Here is a 17,615-nt window from a genome sequence, read left to right as displayed (position 1 = left end):
CAACGAGGTGCGTCATGTAATGACACAAATAGATTTAACAGAGGAGGAATGTGCTAATTTTGAGACGGATTGTGTATATCAGCTCTGTTGACAGTGTTTCATGGCAGAGACTGTAATTCAACGCTTTGGCTGCTACCGGCAACATTTGGTTGGTTGGTTAGGGGGATTAAAGGGACCAGACTGCCATGGTCATCGGTCCCTCCGGCAACATTTGTGTATCATCGGATGTGTCTACGGGCACATATACAGTGTGGTTTTCTCCACAGTGTACAAACTCTAGGGACTGATCAATGAGAGGGCACAGAACAAAAAAAAAAAAACGTACAGAAAACTTATGTCAGGAAATCTATGGTTTCCACACCACAGACCATTTATTCAGTCTTACATCGTTACAGAGACTGCAGTCTAATACGCGCTGTACCATGCAGCCACAGTTACAGTGTGTGCTGAAAATGGTTTCCGAGTGCCTCAACGCACGCGTGTACGCGCCGTAGTACACATTCACGTCGGCCAGGTTGCACTTGAACAGTTTCAAAGGGAGCATGAATGCGTAGATTCAGTGTCTCCACACCTGCAATGCGCTCTGCATACACCATACCCGTGAGATGCCCTCATAGCCAAAAATGACACAGGGTGAGATCTGGTGAACGAGAAGGCCATGCAAGTGGACCCCCTCGTCCGATCCATCGACCAGGTAAGACACGACTGAGATACGTTCGGACGATAACGGCGAAGTGGACTGAAGCACCATCATGTAGCAGCCACATAACCCTTCTCATCATCACTGGCACTTCTTCCAGCAGGGGAGGCAAAGTCACCCAAGAAACTCCGATAGTTCCGGCCTATTAGCTGACGTGGAAGGAAGACTGGTCCCAAAATCTGGTCGCCAATTATCCTGGCCCATACATTCCAGCTGCACCCATGCTGATGGTTCTCTGTCAGCATACCATAGGGGTTCTGCACACTATCACACAGATGACTGTTATGAAAGTTGAAGACACCACTCTGTGTGAAGGTAGCCTCATCTGTGAATAGGATGGATGACACAAATCCTGGAATGATGGTTGCCTGGTGAAGAAACCAGTGGCAAAACTGCTTCCGATGTGGAAAGCCTGTCGCTAGTAAGCCCTGCACACGCTGTAATTGATAAGGGTAGCAACAATTGTCATGAAGAGTGCTTCACACGGTCCTCTGGTTTACCCTGTACTGGCGGGTCAATTGTCTGATACTGACTGCCACATCGGTCGTCTTCCACAGTTTTATCACATTTTCCTCCAAGTCTGGTGTCCGAACATCTCGGGTACATCCTTCATGATTTCCTGCTTCCTGAAATGACTGTCTCAGACAAACGGCGAGACACTGTTGCAAACATTGAATGCTGTGACTGTTATCTGCTAGGATCGGTCTCCCAATACAACCCTGCTGCTCGCCGCCTATTACCATTAGCATTTCCGTAAGTAAACACCACGTCGGCAAGCTCTGATTCGAATACAGAACCATTGTGTGCAATGCTGTATCACATCGACTACAAGGTGATTCATCTACAGAAGTGAGTCAGGCAAAACATTACCAATTACTATGGCAGGAGAGGGCGGTAGGGCATGACATATGAGTAACAGTACCGTCCTCTAGCATGGAAACCTCGCATTTCCGGATGGAAGTTCATTAGAACTTTTCTGTTCCATATTCTCTCGTCGATTAATCCCTAGAGTTTGTACACAGTGGAAAAAATCACCCTGCACAGACTTGCCTTCGGTTCATTGCAACATGCAGCAGAAGGGTGGGGGTAACGAGTTTAGGCAGTCTGTACATCTACACAGATTCTTGTTTTACACGAAAAGGAGCGACTAAATGCGCGTTAAAAGACAACTGCTTCAAAGTGTCCCTGACATACGGCGTTCAGACTTGAGTCTAGCGATAGTCAAGTGATACGGAATAGCACAGCGCTCATTCTGCTGCTTCCATTGTGCTTTATCACGATTTCTGTGTGCCGTCTGTACCTGTGTGTTCAGTTGTACTTCGCTTCCGCTAATTTTTTAACGACTCTAGTACTGGCGTACACCTCGTGATGTCACTTCCGCTTTGTTGCAGGTGAAGTGGTGGATCACGTTCAACGAACCGTCGGTGTTCGCAGGCGGCTACGCCAGCACGGGTGGCCAGGCACCGGCGCAGAACGCCGTCGGCATCGGCGACTACCTCACCTACTACACCGTCATCAACGCGCACGCGCGCGTCTGGCACCTCTACAACGACACGTACAGGGCCACGCAGCAAGGTACGAGTGCGCGCAAAATGCCACGGCAGCTACATGCGCAGTAGGCAGGGGAAGGGTGGGGAGAGCGGCAGTGGTGGGGGTTAGCTCAGAGCGCTGTAGGAGAAATGACGAGCGCTGCAGGGGAAGTGCCATTCTAAATTGAAGCCTACATTCACATTTTTTATAAATATTAAGTGGGGCCCTTCCACATGCACGCTTGCATAGTGACCATTAAAAAAGATCCAATGTCATCTCTGCTTTCGTCAGCACCTAAAAAGAATTCCGCCGAAAATGCAGCAATTTATTTTTGCCTGGCTTTTTAGCCATTTGTAATTTTCATTAAAGCGTCAGAAGTGGTGAATTTTGAGTACAACCTACACATTTCCCTGGTTTCTTGTCAAAATTTGCTTCTTTTACCAAAACACAGTGGAGTTTACACTGTCTCACCTAACTAACATTTTGTGCAGACACAGTTGCGAGCGATTCCTGAAACAGTGGTTTATTAAGTTTATTAAGTGAGGAACAGTGGAAAAGTAAAGTCAGTAGCTTATGAAAATGCACATCCTCAATACAGAAAAACTTGTAATGTCTTGATACATCTTGTTCCAAAACCCCTACCATTTCTCATTTCACCAACTATTTGTGACCCTTAAAAATTACATTCTTTCACTAAAAACGTCTGTAGTTATTGGAATAACATGGTAGATAATGAAGTTTTACATAGCAACAATAGGGTAAAATACCCTCCTCTTTTGCTTGCTATCATTTGCCAAAATCTCATTTCGATATCTGAATATTTCACTCTGGCTGTATTGCTGGCATGACGCGATCGCAAATGAGTGTGCTAAATCAGATCAATTTTCTTGACCTCTATTCTTCACTGTGCACAGTGTCTTACTTCCACATAAATATCACAGTAACTACACTGCTGGCCACCGTAAATGCAACACCAAGAAAGACAAGAGGTAGCACAACAAAATTTATTTTGTAGGTAACATGTTGACCAAGTATCAAATGATTACGTTTACAGACGTCTATGACATGTGGTTCCTGCCAGAATCAGTAGCCAGAGTAGCCGCCATTGTTGGAGATCACCGCTGCCACACGTCTCGGCATTGAGTCAAAGAGACGTTGGATGTGTTCCTGGGGTACAGCAGCCCAGGCAGCTTCCACACGTTGCCAAAGATCATCTGATGTGGCAGCTGGGGACGTAATCTGGGTCACTCGTTGAGCAAACATGGACCACATGTTTTCTATCGGCGAAAGATCCGGAGAGCGAGCCGGCCAGGGAAGCAATTCAATCTGGTTATTGACGAAGAACCTTTGGACAATGCGTGCCACGTGTGGTCGCGCGTTATCCTGTTGAAATATGGCTGTGGCCGAGCCCTGAAGGTAAGGAAGGACAACTGGCTCCATCACCTCGGATATGTAGCGCCGGCTATTTAAAGTACCGGCAATGCGTACTAGAGGCGTGCGAGAGTAATATCCAATACCGCCCCATACCATAATACCCGGTGCAAGACCAGTGTGGCGGTGCATAATGCAGCTGTCCAGCATCCTCTCTCCACGGTGTCTCCACACTCGAATCAGACCATCGTGGTGCTGCAGACAGAAGCGTGCCTCGTCAGTAAAGACAACGTCATTCCATTATGCCGTCCACATCCGTCTGTCATTACACCATTGGCGACGGAGACGTCTGTGGTTCTGCGACAATGGTAGACGAAGCAATGGACGTCTTGCGGACAGACCACTCTGCTGTAAACGGCGTCAAATGGTACGCGCAGACACTGGATGATGCGTTACAGACGCAATGTGCTGTGCTATGGTTCGGGATGTCACTGAGCGATCCGTCACTGCCATGCGCACAATTTGCCTATCAGCACGTGCAGTGGTGCACCGAGGTGAACGCGATCGACCACGTCGGTCCGTCGTACCCTCCTGCATCCAGCGGTCACATATCCGCATTACAGTTGTTTGGTTTCGTCCAACACGACTAGTGATTTCTCTGTATGATAATCCACAATCTCGGTAAGCCACTATCCTTCCTCTGTCGAACTCGGACACTTGATCAAACGATGTTCGCTGTTGTCTACGAGGCATAACTGATCGTCTTGTGAAACAACCACAAGGTAAATACACGTGCCGAACGTACACTCGTCGAAATCGCCAAGCCTTAAATGGCGCTATGAGGTGGCGCCACAGGCGCGCGTGATGTGCGTCTGCGCTGAAATTCTAATCAGTTGCATATCTCATCGCTGCAAACTCATGGTGTAAATTTCACTTGATTCGGATGCTTCCTTCAGGGTGTTGCATTTACGGTGGCCAGCAGTGTATGATCATTAACAAAACAATGGGCATGTCATCATGAACCTGACCCATAAAGCTACAAGTAAACCAAAAATGAAATTTTTTACCGAATAGTTTCTGTAAAATCGTCTGAGAAAGATTGCAGGGTGCGCACCTTTATTCTGTGATCTCTGACTGGCCAAAAGGTGGAAAACACGTGTCCACCTCCCCTTTCGAACAAACGAATGAACTCGCCAGCGCTTTGGACTGAAACTGGTCACTGAGCATCAGCCACCATACCCTGCACGAGCCATACTGTATGACAAGTAAACCTTCGTGCTGGCTTCAGAACCACATACCATGCTACAAATCTTTGCTGCGAGGGGTCTTCAAAACGTAAGTTGCACGTTAATGTGACAGGCCAAGCCACTTTTACTGAATGCCACACCACACTTATAGTCACACAGACACATGACAGTATTTTCCAACTGGATTAGCAAGTCTCTGTCAACAACGGTGGGGACGTTCTACCAATCATTCAGTTCCTCGACACCAGAAATCTGCTCCTCTGTCGTGGAACTAATCGAGAACCACTGCCTGGACGTCCTCAATACTCTGTGACTGCTGCGAATCTGTTCGTCGGTAACCTGGACATTGTCTTCTGTGCTCGATGTCGCCGGCCCTCGTTCCTGGCCAGCATCACCTACGCCTGTGCGGTCTTGGCCAAGTTGTTGGCACCATTTCCAATGACTAGATGTGACATCGCATTACGTCCACAGGGCGCCAGAATTTCACGGTGTACCGGTGGGCAATTTACACGTTTTTCCCCCAAGAATCGTACTGGCCCACGCACTTCATCTTTGAAGTACTTTCGCAGTTGCCGCGCCATTTCGCTCCAACATTGTAAAGCACCTGTGAACCCTACCGCAGCAGAACTGCGTCTGCAGGGAACCCAAAGGATGTACTCTCTTCTGACAGCATGCCACTTTTTGGTGCGCGGTAGTCTTACAGCAGGACAACATGTGGTACCTTACATTTTGAAGTCCCCTCGTATTTTGAACGAAAAAGTTTGAAAGAAATTACGCCTTGTGCAAAAGATACAGTTTCTTTATTTTTCCTTGACCCAAAAAGGTTTCTGCACTTTCTGTGCTTTCTTCAGTCGTTTTTTGTTTACTATTCTGCCTCTTATGAGACCATAGCAATTTTGTGCATGTACTTTGACCTGTACCATACACTATACAGTTTTTCATTGTTTCTGAGGCTGGAATCTTGCTTCCTGTTCTTTCAAATATGTTAAAATACTCATTTTTTTATTGTCGCTCTTTTTAATCGTTCAAAATTCGTTTTATTCATTTTCTCACAAAACACAAGGTTTCTTCCACCTTATCACATGTTATTGTCAATCTACCATCAGAAAAACAGGACAAACTACAAGATCAGAAACATGACAAGCTGTACAACTACAGTGACAGGGACCTATCTGTGTCAACGGTGACTGCAGAACACGAAGAGTGGCCAGTGCTCCAGGAGCAACTGGATAGCGCTGCTGGGTAGTGGTAGCAGACATACAGCACGGTGCAGATGTACTGTCCATCCACACTAATGTCACCACCTGTCAAAAGCCTGAATAACAACCCTTTCCAGCGCGAACGGCTCCGAGATGTGCAGGAAGAGAGTCTGTTAGGTTCTCGAGTGTACCGACGGGGATTTGGAGCCTTGCGGGCTCCAGTGCTGTGTCCAGATGCGCTAAAGTTTGCTGTTGAGGATCCATGGCGTGAACTGTGGTCCCTCAGATTCTCGACTGGGTTTGAATCCACGGAGTATGGTGGCCAGGGGATGTGGTCAACTCATCCTGGTGCTCTTCGACCCACAACTGAACACTGCGAGCTGTGCGACACCTTGAGACAGAAAGGGAATCCGACCACTTCTTAAATTATCCATGCAAAGTCCGTTAAGAACCATGTAGACCTTGCAGTGATGCGGAACAAAGATACGAGAAAAGGAAAAAGTATTTGGTGTGCAAGGGGAGAAGAGGTGGTGACGTAAAGTTCCTAATCACTAGACTACCTTTAAGTGTCTCATTTATTGAGGACATGTGAAATAACTGGCAATGCTATTCGGGATGAGTACAGTACGTTCGGGCACTGGGCTTACTAAAGCCAGGCCAGGAGAAGTCGCAGCAGCTCGTAGGCTGGTCGCTGCAGTCTGACGTACAAGCGTTATCTGTCTATTGCAATAACAACGAGATGCTGACATGGGCGTTCAAGATAGAGAAGATTACGTCAAAGGAAAAATACTCCAGTCACGCAACATTTAAATATAAGAGTATCTCAAATGTTTCGAATAAATATTTTGCCACGTCATGAAAGCACATTCCAACTACTATGTGATTGTTTCTCATTATCTCAGTAGTTTCAGCAAGAAAAAAAATATTTGGATCTTAAATAACTGTATTTACTTTTTTCCCATAGCTGAATGTTAGGCGAATGCATAATGGATGGCTCTCAACATTGATCAGTAAACCTTTTGGCCGTGAAACTTTCATGAAATTGTTACAATGTGAAAATGTAAAACAGGAGAAAACTTAATATGATCAGACTGTTTCATACAAAGATAAGTTATTTCTCGAATGCGAGAATGATTAACGAAAACAAAACACATGAAGCTCAAATCGTCCCGTCACTGAACGGTGTAGGTTGCAGTCCTATTGAAAACGATCTTCTGTGTACATGAGAGTTTACAGTTTTGGTTAGATAATGGCATGGAAATGGGTAATTGAAACATTTCTACCAAATAAAACACTTTTTATTCAGATTATTCAATAATCATTCAAAAATTGGTTTCGTGAGTACCACAATATGCTTCCAGCCAAGATGAAGCCAGAGAATGAAGCGACACAAATCTTATTCCAGTGAAAGAAGTATTGTAACATTTCCCCGTTCCAAAGATAAATTATGAGGACATACCAGCAGTATCTTAGAATGCCGTTACATTTTTTTTTACACTGCGTAATTGACTATTTTCATATACATAGAGATCATGAAAATCTTGAAATGATTAGCAGTTTAACATTGTCGGCCAACGCGTTCGAGGTCACTATCGATATAGCGGCGCAGCATCACCTACCAGTAAAATGTGTCTGCAGCTCTCGTTGTCGCAATAAACCGCTGGTAATGTATCAGTGTCACTGGAGCAGACGTGCGCGTCGCAGACGTATGCACGAACCATACCGTCAAATCACTGTTCGAAAGAGGGCACATTATTGGCGTGAGAGAATGTGATCCATCCATCTGGGTAACTGCAGTTCCTGTGGGACGAAACGTTTCGGCAATGCCAGGGTTATGTGCAGAGTGGTTCACGGAAGGCCATAGAACACGACGAGATGGGCGAGGTCGCACCACCCAGACCAACCCCCGATAAGATCGACACCTCATACGAATGGCATTGCAGGACACACCTGTATGCTCCTCAGCTCTGGCGCAACATTGGAACAGTGTAACACATCGTACACTATCAGGGGTGACAGTCCGTCACCGTTAGTTACAGCATGTGTCACGTGTGCGTCGTCCACTTCTCCGACTGCCTTTGACAAATGTACAGAAACATGTTAGACGGCAATGGTGTATGGAACGACGTCACTGGCAACAGGAATGGCATCAGATAGTGTTTCTGGACGAATCCAGGTTCTGTATCTTTGAAAATTATGGTCGCATGTCGGATCGCCACAGAAAGGAGGTGCAGCATAGAGTGACTGCATTCGCAAAAGACATACAGCCCTAACTCAAGGCCTTATGTTCTGAGGTGCTGTTGGGTACAACCTCAAATCACAGTTGGTGCGTGTCCACAGTACTGTAAATGGTGTGCCTACATGAATGACATCCCGCGATCCGCAGCCATACCCTTTCTGCACAACACCCTAGGCGCCAATTTCCAATAAGACAACAAGACAATACACGGGCACACTCTGCTGCACGAACACATGACTTCTTGGTGTCACAGGATATCAGCCATTTGCCCTGGCCCGCCATATCACCAGACTTGTCGCCAAACGAAAATTTGCGGGATATGATGAAATGATGGGTGCAGTGGTGTTGCCAAATGACAACCATCACAGATGAACCTTGGAAACAGGCGAATGCAGCACGGATGGTTATACCACAGGACGCCATTCGCGTCTTCTAAGCGTCGATGCCATCACGCATGGAAAACGTTATCAGGTCCCCTGGCGGACTCTCTGCCTACTAGGCAACAGGTTCAAATGGCTCTGAGCACTATGGGACTTAACATCTTTGGTCATCAGTCCCCTAGAACTTAGAACTACTTAAACCTAACTAACCTAAGGACATCACCCACATCCATGCCCGAGGCAGGATTCGAACCTGCGACCGTAGCAGTTGCGCGGTTCCGGACTGAGCGTAGGCAACAGGACATATGCTGAACTGAGGGGACTAAAATGCTAAGCGTTCTACGTGTTCTATTTTTGCTGAACGTGGGTGATAGTAAAAACACAACACTAACGTCCACACTGACACACCACTACCGTTTACATCAAACAGTTTCACTTAATACACAGTACTCGCATTTGCACAAAGGAAAGTGCCCCATTGAAAGTATAATAAGGATATCTGTTAACGCAAACAGCGCCAGTGTCATAGCCACATTACAGACAACTTTACTATGGTAATGTACTCCGAGCGATATGATACGCAAACTGTATTACAATTTGACAGAAACAAACTTTATTCTGCATTCTGGTCACCCAGTTTTATATCTTGTGTGCAGTCCGTAAATCGTTCTTCAGCTGATGGATTTTGCAACAAGACCCTTCACAATGCTTACCTGTCTCACTTAGCGCTACATCAGTAATGGATACATCAGTGTGACTTTGAAGCCTGCTGGTAGTTTTTATTCTGGGATAATTTAGATGGATAGCGTAAGGAACTTTTTGAAGAAAGGACTATTAGGGTTTTAATGTGTTGCGTCGGACGATAAAAAACTCGTCGGCACTGTGGTGGGTTCTTACATTTACTTCTGGAGGACGCCAATTAGATACCACAACACACACAAAATATAGGATCATTTTATTATAACTTGTACAATATGAAATACATAGCTTTCAAACAATCCATGTCCATGGGACAGTCTATGTATATTTGTTACTTTCACTGAACACTAATGTATCACTTCACACACTACAGAATAATAGTCTCCATAAACTTCGTTCTAATACGAAATGTGACTGTAAAGTTTCAATAATGGTCTTGTAATTGTACAATGGTGGTGCTTACATGCTACTGTGATGCATCTCCTTCAGAATAGTCCCTTCATGACTTAACACACCGACTCCAACGGTGTTTCCACTTTTGGAACCATCCCTGGAATTTTTTTCCGGAAGTGTGTTAAGGACAGTCTCCGTATTTGCCTGGATGTCTTTAATCGAGTCAAATCGCTTCCCTTTCAGTGAAAATTTCAGTTTAGGAAACAAGTTGAAGTCTGCAGGGGCCAAATCAGGGGAATATGACGGTTGTGGAAGCACAGGAATTTGGTCAAAAATTCAACGATGAAGAAGGCACGATGGACCGGAGCATTGTCATGGTGTAGCACCCAACTCCTGTCTCTCCACAATGCAGGCCTTTTCTTCCACACCTTTTCGTGCAAACGCTCATGGACACATTGGTAGTATTCCTGGTTAATTGTCTGTCCTCTAGGAGTAAATTCATGATGCACAATACCGGTAAAATAAAAAAAAATCACCAACGTTGTCTTCATCGACTTTGCCGTGCTTTTTTCGGTCGTGGTGAACCTGGAGTCTTCCACTGCGAAGACTGCACTTTGGTTTCAGGATCATATCCATATAGCCACGATTCATACTTGTAATTACCCTGTTTAACAAATCTGTGTCATTTTTAGTCCGATTAATCAGTTCTTGGCACACTTCAAGTCGCTATTCTCTCTGGTCACTTGACAACACTTTTTGAATGAATTTTGCGGGGACGCATGTTCAGATCTTCAGTTAAAATTGACTGAACTGCATAGAAACTTAAACTAAGTTCATCAGATATCCCCCATGATCCGAGTGCGCCAAGTCGCGATCTTTCACAACATTTTCAGTTTTTTTTTTTTTGTTTTTTTTTTTTTTTTACGTGGAAGGACGGCCGGACTGTGGTTCATCCTCGAATTATTCGCAGACATTTTTAAATCTGTTGAACCAGACAAAAACATTTGACTGGCTCATACAATTATCTCCAAAAGCTGTTTTTAATAGTTCGTAAGTCTCAGAAGCTGATTTTCCGGTTTTGAAACAAAATTTCACGCAAACTCGTTGCTCCGTTCTTACGTCCACTTTCACGCTGACAGAATCCGGCAACAAGCCCTAATAGACCCACACTGAACCATCTGCTACAACGAACTGAATAAAGGAAACGCAGTTCGCTGTCAGAGGTCGTTCAAGGACAAGGCAATGGCTCACAGCCCACCCTCTGCGTACCTGCCTGCCAACCAGTAAGCAGAAGCGGATCCATTCTTAAAACTTTCCAACCACACCTCGTACAACTCTCCGTAGTGATATGGAAGTGTCGTCTTCGGCGACGATCGGAGAGTGGGGCTGAGCGACACTTCGCTCTGGGGTATGTTCAAGTCTTCAGCAGCCGCGGAAACTCTTGGGAGTATGTCTACGCCGACGTCTCTCATTCGTCCCTGCATCTGGCAGCGAGCTTGCTTACGTGTGTTTTCGTCGAGAGGTACCAACTTTGTCATGCTACGTCGTTCTTCAGACGGCACCACATAGTATCCCGTAGCTGGCAATCTCTTTAACAGCAAAGGCCAGAATTCCAAACCTCTCAAGAAAATACTGTGGATAGATGAGAAAATACGATAGCTAGGAATGGACTATAATTATATCAATAGTTAGGTTGAAAAAACTTACTTGGGGTGTACAGGACGTGATTAAAATTGCAGCACCATAAAATATCAAATATGAAGAACAGTAGGAGGAAGACAAGATTAAATTTTTAGGTGATTTGGGCACACACACTGTGCGAAATTCAGCGCATAGAGATGTCACCTCAGCAGTGGAGTCATTCCCTGCAACTTCACCTTGCAAGAAACTCCCACTTGTGTTAAACCTCGAGAAATGTTTCAGTTTAGCCAGTGACTCCGTAGAGGACGGTATAAGAGGCTTATACTGTGACTGGCCGTACTTTTCTATCCGATGGAGACAATCAGTCCTTGGATTACTTAGTCTGTCTCCAAGTAGGATTCCTTTTACCTGTTTTGCCGAGAAGCTTTCTATCGAAGTTTATGTCCTTCGCAGAAGCAGTATCGGTACCTCGGGTTCCCTGTAAAGTGCAAGTCTACTTCCAGTGATTGCAAGTGATGAAGCGGGAAGCTATATTATTCAGATTAACGTTCAAAAGGGATGCCATTATGATATATTTATTCACTGAACACCATAAGCTGGTAATATCGACAGAATTAATAATGATTAAATGGAAACTAACTACTTCCTGAGAGCATGGAATTACGGCAAAACTAGCTCGGAAGGCATCCTATCGCCGACAGGCGACTATGTGGCGCAGCCTGTGGCTCGTACTTACAGTAACCGTTTGTTCATTTTTGTTACCTTAAACATTATTCATTTATTTATTAAGATGATCGATTTCTGGCGTTGTACATGTCGATGTAAGACAGTGCTTATGACCTGTAGCTTCTCCTGATATCTGTATTAGAAAAAGCGACTTTTATTAGCAAATATTTTTTAAGCGGCATTACTTGCTTCCAGATAGAATAATTGTCCTTTCCCTACGTACCTGGCTACTAACGTAGCGGGCGTTCTCATGTCTAGCCACAGCGCCTCACACCACAGTCTTCTGGGAACGCGATATGGTCCACCGGCTCCTTCAGCAAGATGAGAACTAAAATGTTACTCTCGCCTGTGTGCGCTTTGCTCACTGAGTGCTGCATGATATCTGCAGTCGCGATAAAACATTGCGAAACTGGATAATGAGGAAACAAAATGTGGCTTTAACAGCAGGGGCACCTTACAATTTCTGTAACAGAGCCCATAAATAGTACCGTAGTGCTTGCCGACTGGCAGCCCATCGGCAACCTACCTGTATGACCGGAAGTTTTCAGTGTGCAAAAGATCTGGAGAATATGTTGGCCGCGACGACATACGAACCCCGTACGTACTGAGGTATAGGTCAGGACGAAACGAGCGCCTGCGGTCTTATTGAAAGATAACGTCACCGGGACTTGGATCACACAGTGCAGCCACCGGCAGAGATGTAATGCCTGCTGTCCATTGTTACCTGCTATGCGGACGAGAGGTGGTCGTATAGCGTGTCATCACTCCAAGAGCTGCGCCCGTACTGCGCAGAAGAACGCAGCCTGCATAACGTTCGTTCTCCTCTTAGCTCCCTCATACGGATACGTGCATGGCGGTGCTGTGCGCAGACCGGTACTTGTCTGGTAAGACGTATACAGCCCCTCCTGTGTCCACTGTTGTCGGCGGCACCACTAGAGGCACGCCTCTCTCTGCCGTGACCACAACGCAAGCCGCAACAATGGTCACCTTGCTGACAATGCCTGGTGGTCCAGACGTCATCGCCCTGTCTGTTGCAAACAGTGCCACTCGTCAACTCAAGATATGTGACGTGACTGTACAATAGCGCACGGTCGAGCGAACACTACGAACTTACCCTAGAGTCGTGCGGGGCCGTTAAGATCCTGCACGGCATTGGGTACGGCTTTCCTGAAACCCATCGATTTCATATTTGCGTGAGAGTCGTTGCATTCCGAGCGACGCGAGCAACAGTACCGCGGACCCACACGATCTTCTCACGACCAAGCGACATTTAAAAAGCCATTTGTGAATGAGTAACCCGCTTTGCAGTCTTTCCTTATACGTAGACTGTAGATGGCATCAGTCCTACCAAAAAAAAATGGTTCAGATGGCTCTGAGCACTATGGGACTTCACATCTGAGGTCATCAGTCCCTAGAACTTAGAACTACTTAAACCTAACTAACCTAAGGACGTCACACACATCTATGCCCGAGGCAGGATTCGAACCTGCGGTCGCAGCGGCCGCGCGGTTCCAGACTGAAGAGCCTAGAACAGCTCGGCCACTGCGGCCGGCCAGTCCTACCAAAACATACGCTCGCGCTAAAATGCTAATTACTAACGATGTCATGCCAGTTTCATGGTGTTGTATGTCGTCCTGACGGTGTTACAGTTCTTGTGGCGTGCAATGTACGTATCCTGTGCAGTTCTAAGTGGCGTGCAGTGTAAGTGTGCTGCAGACCGTTTGCGCGCTAATGCGTTTTCAGCGACAGCTGCGCCCTTTTCTGCCTTCGCTCTTTCTCACCTTACTGTCGCCTCGCCCTGCTGCAGGCTACGTGGGCATCACGCTCAACAGCGACTGGGCCGAGCCGCTCAACGCGTCAAGTCCCACCGACCAGGAGGCTTCTGAGAGGAGTCTGCAGTTTGGGGTAAGTTTCAAGGGAAAGAAAGCTGTTACCATCTGCCTCCAGCGATACCTACTACCAACTACAGACAAATACAGGGTGAAACATAACTCCACCGACAAAGTGTCAGGGGTGGGTAGTATATCAAGTAAACATGGGCTCTAAACGCATACCTCAGGAGCTATCAACACTTATCTGTAGAAGAGATGTGTCTCACAATGGGGACGATGAACAGGTGCTCATAGCTCTTTAGAACATGTTTACTGGAAAATTTTTCTTATTTTGGTCCGTACTACCATCTCTCAAAATATGTAAAAAAATGGTTCAAATGGCTCTGAGCACTATGCGACTTAACTTCTGAGGTCATCAGTCGCCTAGAACTTAGAACTAATTAAATCTAACTAACCTAAGGACATCACACACATCCATGCCCGAGGCAGGATTCGAACCTGCGACCGTAGCGGTCGCTCGGTTCCAGACTGTAGCGCCTAGAACCGCACGGCCACTCCGGCCGGCAAAAATATGTAAAGCAAAGGGCTTTCCTTAGAAGAGATGTGTACGGCAGCAGTGAGGATGAATAAGCACGCCTTTTACAGCCCATGCATACTAGACACTTTTTTGTTGTTTTGGTTCATACCACCAGCTCTGAAAGTTAGTCGGTGGAGCTCTGGTTCACCTTGTATGTTCTTCTTTCTAATTCTCATTTATCCTGCTTGTATCGGAACAACAACGCCACATCGGCATGTTAGTGTGATAAAAGATATACTGATGCAGGCCCATCAATGATGGTTTTGACAATCAGTACCACTTTGTCCGATATGTCTGTCGCTTGAGATATTTTATAATGTCTGCTTTTAGCTACTCGGAATCACACAATCAGCAGTCTCCAGCAATGGCTGAAACTTTCAACCCACGCATCTCCCCCCCCCCCCCCAAGTCAAAGAACAGTGTCACTAAGCAAAGTGTGCAGTCTGAAACGGATGCGCCAGTTGAACACCAGTCTCGCTTTATTGCGACCAAATGCACAGGGGACGTAAGTTCGCCATTGTAAGCGTCGCATTTCAACTCCATAGTACGTGTCACACTCCACAGAAAGTTTCACAATTATTTACGTGGATATCTATTAGGAGCCTGAAAAGGCCTTGGTGGTCAAATGCAAGAGATCAGAATATCCAAAGGGTCCTGCATCACGACATATCCATGTATCATAGCGATATCCATGTAGCACACTGATGTCCTCAAGTTCTCTCCTTAGGAAACGATCTGTCATTTCTCCTTAGGAAATATGGAGGCTGGAAGGAGCCATTCATGCTCGAAATCAGCAAGACAGCAGCACCTATCCTATCAATGAGTATAATATAAGAGACATTATGCAGGAAGCGACAATATGATTGGTGCTTATAAAAAGCTGCTAACTACGGCAATCAGTTTGTAATCTCTCAAGATTTTCTGATATTTATGGAATGTGCAGTACTTCCGTGAGTACGACTACGGAGAATTGTCGACTTGTCAAAACGACTGACCAGCGCTTATCAGTCTCCAGAGACCAAAATTTTCTGTCACCCTGTCGAACTCTCGACCTGTGGATGCCCATCAATTTTCGACGTCAGTCGGAAATAAAAAACAAAAAAGTTTTATGTGATTTTGTAAATAAAGACTGCAGATGCCATCAAGTCTCGTGACCAGATCTAAAGTCCTTGAGCTCCTCTTTTTTTTTTGTCTCGGGAGCTGTTGTCTTGCAACAACGAGTACTGTCCATCTAGTGTACGTAGCAGCGGGCGTCGCAGTGTCTACACACAACGACACCCTCCTCCAGAGTTGCTTCGATACCGATGTACGTCGCAGAGGGAAGACTGTGGCGCCCATCGCGTTAATCATCTCATCGCTCTTCCAGAAGGGTGTGACAATTCTCTTGGCGTTTTGCAGTACCTTATATTGTCCCGCGTACTGCCTGGAAACAATTTCACAGTCCCTCTGGTGAAACAGTGCAGCTAAAGTTGAGTCGGTAAAAGCTGACAAAACAGTCACTCCTTTTTGACGTCCGCAGCTCGGCGCCTTCGGACATGCCCTGTTCACGGCGGAGGGCGACTGGCCGCCCGTCATGAGGGAGCGCATAGACGCCAACAGCGCCGCCGAGGGCCGGCCCCGCTCGCGGCTGCCAACGTTCACGCAGCAGGAGATTGAGTACAACAGGGGTGAGTATCGTCTACTGTGTTACGTCCAGTTCCTTCATCGTCAACCACAATACGTGGAGTTTCGAGTAGATTCATCCTATTTCACTCAACTGTATCAGCTACGTGAATGAAGAAAGTTTGAGCAAATTTTAGCTTATGCGGGGAGCCAATTATGTTTAGCACCACAAATTTCATTTAGAGTTCCAAGAAAATTACATGCCGCCCCCCCCCCCTCTTGCGCAGACGGTACGGTAGGCGAGGGACGACGGTAGTGGTGGGGCTTTCCTTGAGGACGGTCCAGAGCAATAGCCAGGTGTAGCTCTACAGCTGAAGCTAGATTTCCGCTCTACTAAAACTACCGAAATGTAGAATGACGTAGTAAATGGCAATGGTGGTATAACTGGTAGGGAAAGAAATGTAAATGGATGTGTACGAGAGAAAACGGGAACCGACAAGTTTCTTTTGTTTGGTTGTTTGTTTGTTTGTTTGTTTTGCACGTAATTAGAACGGCACATCATTCAGTGTCAGTCCGTTGTGTATTTTATACCCTTACAGAAAGTAAATTGCATTTTATAAGTACTAAAAATTAGCTGATTGTGTAACTTCTGCGCTTTTATGTAACCAAAGTGTTTGCTATTGCTACAAGTGCGGTTTACATGCACAAACATAGAAAAATGTACAGTAATTTTTTTCTGGGTTTGTGGCCGCATTGTCAATATATAAAACTACTGACGTTTCGGTCCCTGTTGCATGTGTTTCAGTTTACACACCCTGAAGAAGGTCACTTGCAACAGGGACCGAAACGCCGGCAGTTTTATATATTGACAAAGCGGTCACAATCCCAGAAAAAATAAATTTCATCCATATTTCGCAGCTTCAAACGTGACTCCAGAAAAATGTTATTGGGTTTGATGATGGCAGCGTAAGCCTACGTTTATATAAAAAATGCACATAATTATTGCCGTTATTTTCTGCTCAATAGAACGTTCTTCATCATGGTCAACAGTAAGAGTTTCCTGTTATTACTGATAAATACGAAACTGTTTATGAATAACAGAAACACGTTTTATACAAGTTCTACGAAGTATTGAAGCTACGTTTGATATATTTTAGTTTCCGTTTCTTTTTATTTTATCTTTTTTTTAGGAAATCCCGTTTTCTAGCGCTCAACGAGAAATCTGCATTGTTTTCTTTATTTTTACTGCAACATCCCTCTGTTTCAAATTACAAATCAATAATTTTCGAATTAAACAATGGCAATTTCAGTTTTGCCATAAATAGTGTTTATTCTAAATTAACTTGTAGGAGCATAACTACGAGTATGTAGAACAAAAACGTTGTATAAAATTCATTTTAAACATCAAGTGCTTATTTCTTCCATTAGTCATCTGTTAGTTATAAACCATCATCCCGAATGTAGGGTACAACAGATTAA

The 17,615-nt window shown here is 45.4% G+C and overlaps 1 protein-coding gene across 1 annotated transcript in view; it reads left to right on the top strand.

The window, feature by feature from the left end:
• Window positions 1-17,615, top strand: part of LOC126413273 (myrosinase 1-like) — a 66,108-nt gene that overhangs the window by 26,644 nt on the left and 21,849 nt on the right. The window contains exons 5-7 of the mRNA XM_050083173.1: window positions 2,092-2,275; window positions 13,933-14,030; window positions 16,054-16,201. Of these exons, the coding sequence (XP_049939130.1) occupies window positions 2,092-2,275; window positions 13,933-14,030; window positions 16,054-16,201 (430 nt within the window). The remainder of the gene's footprint in view (window positions 1-2,091; window positions 2,276-13,932; window positions 14,031-16,053; window positions 16,202-17,615) is intronic.

The sequence above is a fragment of the Schistocerca serialis genome, chromosome 7 (genome assembly GCF_023864345.2).
Source record: "Schistocerca serialis cubense isolate TAMUIC-IGC-003099 chromosome 7, iqSchSeri2.2, whole genome shotgun sequence".
NCBI classification, from domain to species: Eukaryota; Metazoa; Arthropoda; class Insecta; order Orthoptera; family Acrididae; genus Schistocerca; species Schistocerca serialis.
The sequence above is the reverse complement of the archived record's forward strand: the minus strand, read 5'-3'. Positions and strand labels throughout refer to the sequence as shown.